Here is a 13,904-nt window from a genome sequence, read left to right as displayed (position 1 = left end):
ATCTATAAATTTAAAAAGTACATACCGTCTGACCTACCAACCCCACTTCAGTGATGTTCACTACAACACTGTTTAGAAATGTTTATGAAACACCTGTATTATATGACCATTAAAAAAAAAAAGCGTGTCAGGGCTAACAGACACCCAGAACGTATTTTATCTTGTACGTACCTATTGCTTTTTAGTTTAAATGAACTATACGCGTATTATTTAGAGTGGCTAAAATCCAAAACACCGACACCACCAAATACTTACAAGGAACTCTCATTCAAAAATGCAAAACGGCACAGCCACTCCAGAAGACAGTCTTGCAATTTCTTACAAAATTAAACGCATTCTTTAACAATCCAGCGATCCTGCTCCTTCGCGCTCACCCCAAGGAGCCGAAAACTCACGTCCACGCCAACACCTGCACATACGTGTTTACGGCAGCTTCCTTCATAACGGCCCGAACTCGGAAGCCACCGAGACGTCCTTCAGCAGGTGAACGCGTAAACACACCGCGGGCCGTCCAGACAGGGGAATGCTGCTCAGCGCTACAAAGAAATGAGCTACGAGCCGGGAAAAGACATGGAGGAAACTTAAATGCGTACTACTACTAAGTCAAAACAGCCACTCTGAAAAGACTCCACATTATAGGACCCCAACTCTCTGACATTCTGAGAGAGGCAAAGTTATGGAGACGGTAAAAAGGTCAGCAGTTGCCAAGAGTTAGGGGGTTGGGAGGGGACGCATAGGCAGAGCACAGAGAATTTTTAGGGCAGGGAAAGGATTTAGTACGATATTACAATAGTGAATACGTGTCACGATAACGTGTGCCGAAACCTACAGAACGCACAACACCAAGAGTGGATCCTGATGTAAACTATGAACTTTGGGTGACAACGAGGTTATGAGCGTAGGTTCACCGATTACGACAAGCGCACCGCTCTGGTAGGGGATGGTGGGGGGTGGTGTGCACTGTGGGGGCAGAAGTATTTGGGAAAGCTTGGTGCTTTCTTCTTTTTTCAAAGTTTATTTACTTATTTTGAGAGAGAGAGAGAGAGAGAGAGAGAGAGAGAGAATATACATGGGGGAGGGGCAGAGAGCGAGGGAGAGGGAGAATCCCAAGTAAGCTCTGGGCTGTCAGCGCAGGGCCCGACATGGGGCTCAATCCCACGAACCGTGAGATCGTGACTTGAGCCAAAATCAAGAGTCGGACACTTAACCGACTAAGCCACCCAGGCACCCCAAATCTCTGTACTTTCTGATCAATTTGGATGTGAACCTAAAACTGCTCTAAACATTACATCCATTTTTGAAAATGAAAAGAATATAAAGAAATAACAAGAAATAATGCATTTGCCCCTTAGCCTAGGAACTCTACTTCTAGGGATTTATCCTAAAGAAATAAGAACATTCCCTACAGCTTTTTTAAAAAGCTTAAAAACCAAGCAACAGACTCTTTACTCTAGAGAACAAACTGACAGTTACCAGAGGGCAGGAGTGGGGGCACGGGTCAACTAGGTGACGGGGATCAAGCAGTGCACTTGTGGTGATGAGTGCCAAAAACTTAAAAAGATAAGTAACTTTTAAAAAGAAAGAAGAACTGAAATACTACAAACATCCACTTATGGAATGAGGAAGTCACAGCAATGAAAGGGCCAGTGCAAGTGTGGCACTGTAACACCGCCACATGGTGACAGGTGGCAGCTACACTCGTGAGCAGAGCGTACAGGGTTGTCGCATCACCATGTTGTCCACCTGAAAACTAGTACAACGCTGTGTATCAACCATACTTCAGTTTTTTAGGAAGATCAAATTATGGGATACCCATACCTGTTCTTTAAAAACTAGGCAATGGTAAATGTGTTGAGATAGAACAGAGTCCCAGATATACCGTCAAGAACAAATTGTTGAACTCATACTTTGTGATAAAAAATTTACATATTAATTAATATGTATAAAAATATTAGGAAAAGCATATATATTATACACAGTGACTACGAGAGGGCGTTAAGTGTCTACATTATACATTCTGTATTGTGTGAAATTTTGACAACAGCATTTATTTTAATAACCACAAAATCCTTTTGTAAACTTGTGGTACCCCTAAGAGGCACAGCTCTACCTAAACAGCCACTTGAGAAGAAAGAAAACACAAGAAAAACCAGGGATCTGCAGACATCCTTAGATGAGGGACACCTGCTAGCCATCTATATATGTTCCAAACCTCCTACCTACAGAGTCAGAATCAATGTTGGACAGCCAAGACTTTCACAGTCTTTGAAAATAAAGAAGAAAGGAAAGTAGAAAAAACTTCTACTGTGACACTACACTGTGGAGAAGGGAGTTGGGGGGAATGATGGGTGTGCAAACGGAAAAAATTATGTATACGTGTCTGCAATCACACTTCAATCACATTTTAAGGCCTATGATTAGATGACTAGCCAAGGACTAGATGATTCCCAAAGCTCCACAAATGGGAGCCTCCTAAGAGGAACCTCACTCACATCGAGATGCCACGTCACGTTCACATCCTCACACTTGAGCAGTTCGGCAAGTTCCCATTAACCCACATTCCATTCCTAGAGCTCTATCTTAAGAGAATACTAGAAACGCAATAAAACAAACAAAAAACAAAAGAGGACAAAGCTCTAGGATTCGGTATTTTACTACAGCTTTCTTTTACAACAGGCAACAAATCCGAAACAATACACTTTCGACAGAAGGGTAGATACACTTCCATATCCGTGTGACGACAGAACAGCGCAGGGTTACCTCACAGTGTGGGAAAAGCTCCGGTCAACATTCGGGCAAATACAGAGACACAGACAAACCCACACATGGAGAAACACCATCATATCCCTTATAGGACAGAAGAGGAAACAGAGAGGACTGGAAAAAATCCCAGAGCATTTAACAACACTTATCTCTGGGTAATGAAATACTGTGTGAACAGTTCCTTCTTTGTAAGTTTCTGTGTCTTCTGAACTTTCAACAGTACGTGAATGTTAACTTGTATACTGGTTTTAAAAGTCATTTTAAAGGCTTACATTAAAACCACAAATTCATTTTAGGCAACAGCATTGTTTAAAAATCTACTAACTTTGGGGCAACTGGGCGGCTCAGTCGGTTATGCATCTGACTGGCTCAGGTCATGATCTCGTGGTTTGTGAGTTCGAGCTCTGCATCGGGCTCTGTGCTGACAGCTCGGAGCCTGGAGCCTGCTTTGGATTCTGTGTCTTCCTCTCTCTCTGCCCCTCTCCCAGTCACACTCTGTGTGTCTCTCTCTCTCTCAAAAATAAATAAACATTAAAAAAATTAAAAAAAAAGAAAAAACCAAAAATCTACTAACTTCATATTCTTATCTTTTCTTCTAGGTCTAGAAAGAACGAGAAAATATAAAAATTAAATTCTGACTCCACAGATGTCAACAGGTAATACATGAGCAAAAGGCACTGATCAATGGTGAACTGAAGTAACAAAAGGACAGTGGCCGAAATACAGAACACCGCAACTTAACGAGCTCTCCCTGAGAGAGGCACTCAGAGCATGAACCAGGGTTCACGACGTCAGCAAACCTAGATAACGCTCAACCTCTTACTGTGTCAGTTTCCCAAACCTCTTTGACTTGTGGAACGCCAACTGTAAAACGGGGACAAAAATGTCCTCGAGTTATTGTGAAGTGTGAATGCATTTAATGCAGTGCTTGGCACAAAGACTCAACAAATGCTCACGATTCTGGATATTCAGTTCTGGGCACCAACATTTCAAATGGACACCGTGACCAACTGTAACGTCTGGGAGTCCAAGAGACGGAGACACCCAAAGAGCCAATCGTCTAGAAAAAACCCAAAGCGACGAGGCAGGTTGAACTTGGACTAGGAGGGTAAAGGAGGTGGGATGGCCGGAACATCCAAAAGACTCATCTGGAAGATTTCTGTAGCAGAGTTCAAGAAAACAAAGCTTTAAAAATTACAGGGAGGAAGATTTCAGCTTTCTGTTAAAAAGAACATGTTCAAAAATGGAACTGATCGCTTTTTAAGTTAATGCAAGGGCTCAAAGGGGAAATAAACAAACAGGAAATACTTAAAACGTCCTCCCCAGCACAGCAAAGACATCAGAAATGCCAATACCCTTCCTTCTGCTATTCTGTTCTTCATTATAAACTCATTAAGCAGCAGCCTGATAGAGGCAAAATTAAGATACTCTTAAAATCAGATCAGACTGAGATTATTTTATTACTGTTAAATTCACCATTACTAAGAGTACTTGAACTTCCCGTGTTCCATGGAGGGTACTATACAAAAGAAAAGAAAAAGAAAGGGAAGGGAAAAAAAAAAAAAAAAAAAGATCCTTCTTGGTCAAAATTAAACATGTTTCTCTACCATATGAGCTCTCTGCACCCTGACTATGCTGACACGGATACTGAATACACAAGAAGAGATTATTGAATATGTATCATCTCTCACACTCGTTTGGCAGTGGAAACCTATCAACACTTATTTTAATACTGGAAAACACACTTCGGGAAATCCTGATCAAAGCCTAAGAATTTGAGCCTTCACTCACAATTTAACAGTTTCCTGATAACATTTAGCACTGGTGACTTTCCAAGTCCAACCCCATTTCAGAGCGCTGATTCTTAACTGACTCTTGTCAAAGACCCCTTTGAAAATCCAATGTCCTTTTTCTCCAGAAAAATGAACACATACCAAAAAACTTTGCATGTGATTTCCAAGTTTACAAATCCCCATAAATTCTACCTATGAACCCCCATTGAAAAATTCTCCAAAAGGAGATTTAGTTTTTCTTCCACTTAAGTTATGAAGAAAATAAAAACTTTGGGGTCGCCTGGGTGGCTCAGTCGGGTGAGTGTCCGACTTCAGCTCAGGTCATGATCTCACAGTTCGGTTCATGACTTTAAGCCCCGTGTCAGGCTCTCTGCTGCCAGCACAGAGCCCGCTTCGGATCCTTTGTCCCCGTCTCTCTCTGCCTCTCTCCAGCTTGTGCTCTCCCTTGCTCTCTCAAAAACAAATAAACATTAAAAAAAAAATTTTTTTTTAAAAGAAAGAAAAAATTTGAAACTGCCAGAGACTTATGGCAATGTCTGATACAAAATTATTTTTGCTGGTATTATTTGAGCAGAGGCAACAGAAAAGCTGAAAAAGCAAACTTTGAATATACACTTAATATTACTAGTAACTATAGGACCCCAACGCTCCCCAATAAAATCCAAAGTAGCTCAGTGTATTCATCCCAATACAACTTTAAGCTCATAAAACAAAGAGTCAATTCACAAGTTCTTCTAGTTAAGTTGAAGTCTTACAGTATAAAGCCTGTTTCCAATAACATGTTTTTGCCCTTTGTAACCCCTCCAATTAGAAATGTACGGATCTGTAAATTCCCAGCTGGGGGAGTTATACACCACGTTATAATTTCCTTTCCACTCTGAGCCTTTCCTCCTAGTTACTCCAGTATTAGCCTGTACAGCATTTTGGATAAAGTAAATTATGAAACCACTGGTTAAGAATTTTAAGCCCTGGGGCTCCTGGGTGACTCAGTCTGTTAAGCGTCCGACTCTTGATTTCAACTCAGGTCATGATCTCACAGTCTGTAAGATTGAGCCCCACATCGGGGCTGACAGCTCTGTGCTGACCGGAGCCTGCTTGGGATTCCCTCTCACCATCTCTCTCTCTCTCTCTCTCAGTCTGCCTCTCCCCTGCTCACACTCTCTCTCAAAATAAATAAACATTAAGAAGAAAAAAAAAAAATTTAAGTCCTTATGACAGGCCACAGTAAAGAAATGCACACTGTCCGGGGCGCCTGGGTGGCTCAGTCAGTTGAGCATCCGACTTCAGCCGTGGTCTGAATCTCACGGTTCTGCGAGTTCAGGCCCCACGTTGGGCTGGCTGGTGTCATTGCAGAGCCCGCTTTGGCTCCTCTGTCCCCCTCTCTCTGCCCCTCCCCCGCTTGTGTGCTCTCAAAAATAAACATTTAAAAACAACAAAGAACAAAAAAACAACTTTGCTTTAAAGAAGAAAGGTGAAAAATGAAAGTGTTCTAAAACTTACGTTTTGCTTCTGATAGATTCTGATTAGGTGACCAGACCAGCATGCCAAGATTGTCTCGTTCTTGACTGCGTCTCGCTAGTTTGGCTTGGTAGAAATAAAAAAGAAAATTATTATAATTTAACAGACATAACAAGTGATGACTAACAGCACCATTCTGATCTTTTAATCCTCGGAACATCATGACATCGCCCACCTTTTACTGAGACCTGCCCCAAGGAAACCTGCACCCTTACCGTCACAGGGTGAGGGGGGCTCTGAGTCTGCCCAAACACGTCTACTTCTAAGTCTTTTACTGATTTAACAAACAGGTTTACTACTCTCATTTGCTCGGTGAGGAAACTCAACAGGTCATTTGGTAGAAGGAGGCAGAGACAGGACTGCATGGCTACAGTGCCCAGTGGTTAAACTGCTACACACCAGGATGCCCGGCCGTCAGACACGGGGTACCCAGGATATCCGTATTCTTCCCGTGTGCTTTGAATACCCTTATCCTTCTCTGCCACAGTAACTTTTTAGGGACTTGACAACAGGAATCCAAAGATTCTTTTAACTACTTTATTAAAAAATAAGCATTAAAAATACTTAACCTGAAAGCAAACTAAAGTGCATTCAAATTCTTAAAACTCTATGATACAAAATAGAAGACCAAAGGTTTACAAGTGCCAGGTGCTGAGCTGACATGTATAAATGGATTAACCACAAACAACAGTTATATACTACAACAGAGACATTTAAAATGTTATCTTCAAAAAAAGGAGAATAAAATAAAATGTTATCTTCAAAAGATACAGAGGACTCAAGACACAAGAGGCTTACTAATCTCACTAACCCTTGCACTGGGTAGGCCCAAACTCATTCATTCTAAAGGTATTATTCTTACCTTTTTGTTTGTTTGCTTAAATAAATTCCTCTAAGGATATGAAAGTTATGGACTCCGCTCTCTAGAAAAAAATCCCAATGAAATAGAAACACACACACACCAATATAAACACACTTTTAGAAAATTCATAAAGCCTGGTTTAAGAATTCTTGTCTTTATGACACTGCCAGGTATCTAATCTTTTACTTAATTTTATCTGTCAATGTGTTCTAGGTTTTATAAAGAAAGAATTCCTGGGGCGCCTGGGTGGCTCAGTCGGTTAAGCGTCCGACTTCAGCTCGGGTCACGATTCCGCGGTCCGCGAGTTCGAGCCCCGCGTCGGGCTCTGGGCTGATGGCTCAGAGCCTGGAGCCTGTTTCCGATTCTGTGTCTCCCTCTCTCTCTGCTCCTCCCCCGTTCATGCTCTGTCTCTCTCTGTCCCAAAAATAAATAAATGTTGAAAAAAAAAGAAAGAATTCCTATACTTTCGGTAAAACCTATGGGGCAGTTACTTGAAAGAAAAATGACAGGGTGGTGGGAGGGAAAGAACCAGAGTGGACACTGGAAATCAGGCAAAGTGGGAACAGCGTGTGAAGGATACAGAGACAGGAAAAGGAGAAAAGAGATGCTCCCCTTGGCCCCTGAGGACACCTTTTTATATGTATATAGCTCAGTGTTACTGCTACACATAATCTAAAAATGAAATACAATCAACAAAGATGAGGACCCCACATGGAATACAGTCTTGCTGTATTTTATTTATTTATTTTTAAATTTTTTTTTAACGTTTATTTATTTTTGAGACAGAGAGAGACAGAGCATGAACGGGGGAGGGTCAGAGAGAGAGGGAGACACAGAATCTGAAACAGGCTCCAGGCTCTGAGCCATCAGCACAGAGCCTGATGCGGGGCTTGAACTCACGAACCGTGAGATCGTGACCTGAGCCGAAGCTGGACGCTTAACTGACTGAGCCACCCAGGCGCCCCAATCTTGCTGTATTTTAAATAAAAATCAGAAGTCAGAACAGAAATAAAAGGAATCCGCATTGGAAAAGCAGAATTAAAATGGTTTTATTCACAGATGATCATTTGTGTAGACAATCTACAGAATCTACAAAAAGTTACTCAAAAAATGAGTTTTAGCGAAGTTGTAGGAAATGAGATTGATAGTTTTAAAAAAAGGTAAAAATCAAAATAGTTAATAAAAATCAAAATTAAAGAATATCTCTTTCAGGGGTACTTGGGTGGCTCAATCAGTTAAGTGTCTGGCTCTTGACTTCAGCTCAGGTCACGATCTCACGGTTTGTGAGTTTGAGCCACACCGGGCTCTGTGCTGACAGCTCAGGGCCTGGAGCCTGCTTTGGATTCTGTGTCTCCCTCCCTCTCTGCCCCTTCCCCACTTGTGCTATCCTCTCTCTCTCAAAATATAAACAAACATTTTAAAAAAAAAAAAAAAGGAACAAACTGGAAAATCCACCTGAATCAAACTAATTATAAAGATTCAGTAATTAAGACAGTGTGTGGTCCTGGCACACAGGGAAATAAATTAACATAACAGGAGTCCAAAAACAGAACCGCACATATAGGACCAACTAATTTTCCTTCCACAAACGTGCAAAGGCAAAATTCAATGGAGAAAAAGAATCTGTTCAACAAACGATGCTGGAACAAGTGGATATTCATATTAAAAACAAAACAAAACAAAACAAAACAAAACAAAACAAAACAAAACAAAACAGGGGCGCGTGGGTGGCTCAGTTGGTCAAGCATCCATCCGACTCCTGATTTTAGCTCAGGTCATGATCTCACAGTTGGTGGGATCTTTGTCGGGCTCTGCGTTGACAGCGCAGAGCCCGCTTGGGGTTCTTTCCCTCTCTCTCTCTCTTCTCCTCCCCTTTTCTTTCTCTCTCTCTCTCAAAATAAACATCTAAAAAAAATCAAATGGATCCATACCTTACATACACAAATATACAAAAATTAACTGAAAACTGATGACAGAACTAAACGTGAAGCCAGAAGTTATAAAACTACTAGAAGAAAACATGAAAAAATCTTTTGAACTTAGGTTGAAAAAGTTCTTAGATACAATGCCAAAAGCACAATCCATAAAGGAAAAGATTCATAAATTGGACTTTATCCAAAGTAAGAACTTCTACTCATCAAATGACCCATTTAAGGAAACAAAAAGCCAAGCCAAAGACTGAGAAAATAATTACAAATCACATATCTGATAAGGCCTTGTATCCAGAATCTATAAAGAACCCTCAGAACTCAACACAAAGAAATAATCATACTGTTAAAAAATGGGCAAAATAATACAGAGAAAGACAAATATCATATGCTTTCACTCTTATGTGGATCCTGAGAAACTTAACAGGAACCCATGGGGGAGGGGAAGGGGAAAAAAAAAAGAGAGGTTAGAGTGGGAGAGAGCCAAAGCATAAGAGACTCTTAAAAAATGAGAACAAACTGAGGGCTGATGGGGGGTGGGAGGGAGGGAAGGGTGGGTGATGGGTACTGAAGAGGGCATCTTTTGGATGAGCACTGGGCATTGTATGGAAACCAATTTGACAATAAATTTCATATATTTAAAAAAAATGGGCAAAAGATTTGAATAAACATGCCTCCAAAGAAAGTATAAGGATAGCAAATAAGCACACGGAATGTAAAGCTATTAAAAATCAGTAGTCATTAGAGAAAGGCAAATTATTTTTTTTTCAAAATTTTATTTAAATTTGTTAATTAACATACAGGGCAATATTGGTTTCAGGAGTAGAATTCAGTGATTCATCACTTACATACAACCCCCAGTACTCATAACAGGTGCCCTCCTTAATACCCATCACCCATCTAACTAACCCATCCCCCACCCATGTCCCTCCATCAATCCTCAGTTTGTTCTCTAAGAGTCTCTTATGGTTTATTTAGCTCTCTCTTTTCTTTTCCCCTTCTCATATGTTCATCTGTTTTGTTTCTTAAATTCCAGGTGAGTGAAATCATATGGTTATTTCTCTGACTGATTTATTTTGCTTATTAGCATAGTACAGTCTAGCTCCACCCACATGATTGCAAATGGCAAGACTTCATTATTTTTGATGGCTGAGCAATATTCCATCACACACACACACACACACACACACACACACACACACACACACCACCTTCTTTATCCATTCATCAGTGGATGGACATCTGGGCTTTTTCCATAGTTTGGCTATTGTTGGTAACGAAGAAAGGCTAATTAAAACGATTCAAGATACCAAAACGTACCTTTAAAAAGACTAACAATACAAAGGTTTGGCAATAATGTGGAGAAACTAGAACTTTCATGTACTGTTGGTCAGAATGTAAAATGGTGCCATCACTTTGGGGGGGAGGGGATCTGGTAATTTCATAACTAAAATTGTGGTATAGCCACTCAATGGAGTAATTTTTCTCAGCAATTTTTCTTTTTTAAAAAAAGAACTATTTAAATAAACATAAATGAATCTCAATTATGCTGAGTGAAAGAGTTAAAGGAAGGGCTAGAAAGAATTCTGTAGTGCTGGACAGGTTTGATGCGTAATAGTACAAGCTCACAGTTTTCAAGGTCCCCTGAGAGAGCACCGATGCAATGACAGCCCGGCATTAATGAGGACATGAGCACACCCAGCTCCCAGATCTCGATTCTAAACACCATTCTCCAATAAAAGAAACCAGGTCTCCTTGGAGAAATGGTCGATTCCAGGACTATGACAGGAAATCTACAAGAGGACCGTGAAATATCTTGTTATGCCAGGAGGTAAAAAAGTGTTCAAAGAATGATGGGATCTGCCTCCTCCCTGGCCAAATCTAAAAACAATGTAAGTGAAAATAAATAAATGACAGCAATAAAATAACAACCTGTGAGTCCATATTAATATAAAACAAAAGGACAGATTAAAAAGGGAAGTCAAATGAGGCCAGAACAACCAGGTCAAAGTTGGAAGGTTCACACCACTCACTATTAAGTCTTCATGTATAAAGGAATAGTAATCAAGACAGTGTGGTATTGGCAAAACACAGGTACACAGATCAATGAACAGAAGGCAGACCAGAAATAGACTCATATAAATATGGTCAATTGATTTGTAACAGAGGTGCAAAACAGCAATTCGATGGAGAAAGGATTCAATTCAATACCCTTTCAACAAAGAGGATTTTTCACAACTGGATCTCCATATGCACAAAAAAAAAAAAAAAAAAAAAAAAAAGTGAATCTGGGGATGCCTGGGTGGCTCAGTCGGTTGGTTAAGTGTCCAACTTTTGGCTGAGGTCATGATCTCATGGTTCCTGAGATGGAGCCCCACATAGAGCTCTGTGCTGACAGCGCAGAGCCTGCTTAGGATTCTCTCTTGCCCTCTCTCTGCACCTCCCCTGCTTGTACTGTCTCTATCTCTCTCAAAATAAACAAACATTAGAGAAAAAAAAAAGTGAACCTCAACCTATTCCTCACACCTTAGAAGAATTTTATTCAAAATGGATCTCATATATACAAGTAAAACCTAACATGATAAATTTTTTAGGAAAGAAACGAGAAAATCTTCATGAACTTGGTTCAGGAAAAGAGGTCTTAGATATGACACCAGAAGTGCAATCTATAAAAGTTTAAAAAATGGTAAATTGAGCTTAATCAAAACCTTGAAACTTCTGCTCTACAAAAGAAACTGTAAGAGACACTGTAGACTGTGAGAAAACATTTACAAATCACATATCTGACAAAGAACTTGTATCCAAAATGTATAAAGAACTTCAAAAATGCAGTGAGAAAATAACCCACTTTCTAAACAATGGGCAAAAAATCTGAACAACTACTTCACCAGTGGAAAATATACAGATGGTATGTAAGCACATGAAAAAATGCTCGAGATCATTAGCCATTAGGAAAATGCAAATTAAAGCCACAATGAGAAATTAACACATACTCTATTAGAATGTCTAAAATAAAAGAAATGGACAATACCAAGCACTGACTAGAATGGAATATCTGAAACTCTCATACAGAGCTAGTGTAAATGCAAAATAAAATGACAAAGCCAGTCAGGAAGAGTTTTGCAGTTTTTATAAAGATGCAATGATATTTAAAAAATTACTGACCCAACAATCAATCACATTCTTAGGTACATACCCTACAGAATTGACATATGTTCACAATAAAGCTTGTATATAGTATTTACAGCAGCTTTATTCACAACTGGTAAAAACTAGCAAGGTGGGGGAGGGGACCCAAATGTCCTTCAAAAAGTAAATGGATAAACTGTGGAGCATCCACACGTGGAATACTGAACAGCAATAAAAAATAAATTACTGATATATGGCCTTATCTCCAATTCATCATATCCAGTGAAAGAATCAGGTCTCCGAAGGTTACATATAATATGATTCCATTTATATAACATTCTAGAAAGGCAAAACTATGGAAAAAGATCATTGTTCCAGGGGTTAGAAGTAGGAGGAAGGCTAAGAACTGTCCAAGGTAATTTTCTCAAAAGATTAAACTGTTTTGTATCCCAACTATGGTGGTGGTGATGTGAAACTATGCTCGTCTTAACACTCACAAATATGTACACCAAAAACTAATCCATTCTGCTGAGTCTAAACTAAAGAAATAAATATGATGAAAACAAAGCAATGTCATTAATTTCTGGATAGACACTGATGTCTGCTAACGGTGTTAACTCTGAAGCTGCTCTCTTTGTTTAAAGTTGATTGCCAAGTTTTATAAACCTTACAAAATAAACCCAGACTTGGACATGTGGGTGGCTCAATCAGTTAAGGCTCTGACTCTTGATTCTGGCTCAGGTCACAATCTCAGGGTTGTGGGATTGAGTCCTGTGTTGGGCTCCACAATGGGCATGGAGCCTGCTTAAGATATATATACATATATTCACTCACTCACTCATTCATTCATTCATTCTCTCTCTCTCTCCACCCCCCCCCCAACCTCCACTCGCACACTCTCTCTAAAAAAGAAAAAATAAGAAGAAGCCCAGACCTGACTGAAAGTAGAAGGTAACTGAAATTACAAATGCCCGTGAAGGGGAAGAAAAAAGAGAATTCACACTAGTAGTGAAAATGTCCATTTGTACAACCCCTTTAGAGAGAAAACTGGCAGTGTGTGATAAAATAGAAGTGTGGATACCCTGCAACACAGCAATCCATATCTAAGTATAATATATATAGTAACAATGTTTTTCAAAACTGCAGGTCAGACCTATTGAAGTTAACCTATTGGGTCCTAATCAGAATTTGTTTTCAAAGAATTAAGAATAGAAAGCATCAGCATGTTGCTTCATTATGTACATAAACTTTGGTGAATATTTCTTACACATACACACACATTCCCCTACTGGTTTGGTTCTCTGGAGAACTCTGATATGGACTGTTACCACAGGCTTGATTATGGTTCTGAAATACAGGAAAATTTTAAAGGTCTATCAACAGGAATTGGCTAAGTCATAGTTAGATGCAGTCAAAGGAACTAAATACAGAATATAAAATTCATCAGATATACAGATATCAATGATTTTGATTATAAAAAGTGATTATAAAAAGTTAAATATATAATACCACAATATAAATATTAAAAATATAAACACGACGCTACATGTTATGAGGGGTATATACATTTAAAGTATAAAATCTGCATGATAAAAATATTTAAAAATCAGGTAACAGCCACTCTAAGAGTGTGATCTTGCTTTGGCTAGTTATATGTAATGCTTCATTGCTTTCTGCGAATCTGGGTGGTCGGGAGGCAAATATTTTCTGAGTTTTTATGTCGAAAATTGTGCAACATTTTGTGAAATGGCTTTTTAAAAAGTCTTCACTGTGTGATATGATGTTACCTAACACAGTGCTGATGTTCCAACTGGAAATCATCTTGTCCCACACTAAGGGGGAAATACTCTTGGCATATTTTCTGTTCTGCCCCGAAACTGAATTAGTTCTCATTCCCTAAGGCTTACTGCA

General features: G+C 39.6%; 1 protein-coding gene across 4 annotated transcripts in view; it reads right to left on the bottom strand.

Annotated features, from left to right (window-relative positions):
* RCOR1 (REST corepressor 1) overlaps positions 1–13,904 on the bottom strand; it is a 128,669-nt gene that overhangs the window by 46,357 nt on the left and 68,408 nt on the right. For all 4 annotated transcript variants that reach the window (XM_060620818.3, XM_060620820.3, XM_060620821.3 and 1 more), the window contains one exon: positions 6,057–6,140. In XM_060620818.3, coding sequence (XP_060476801.3) covers positions 6,057–6,140 — 84 coding nt within the window. The remainder of the gene's footprint in view (positions 1–6,056; positions 6,141–13,904) is intronic.

Source organism: Panthera onca, chromosome B3, assembly GCF_046562875.1.
Source record: "Panthera onca isolate mPanOnc1 chromosome B3, mPanOnc1 haplotype 2, whole genome shotgun sequence".
Lineage (NCBI taxonomy): Eukaryota > Metazoa > Chordata > Mammalia > Carnivora > Felidae > Panthera > Panthera onca.
The sequence above is the reverse complement of the archived record's forward strand: the minus strand, read 5'-3'. Positions and strand labels throughout refer to the sequence as shown.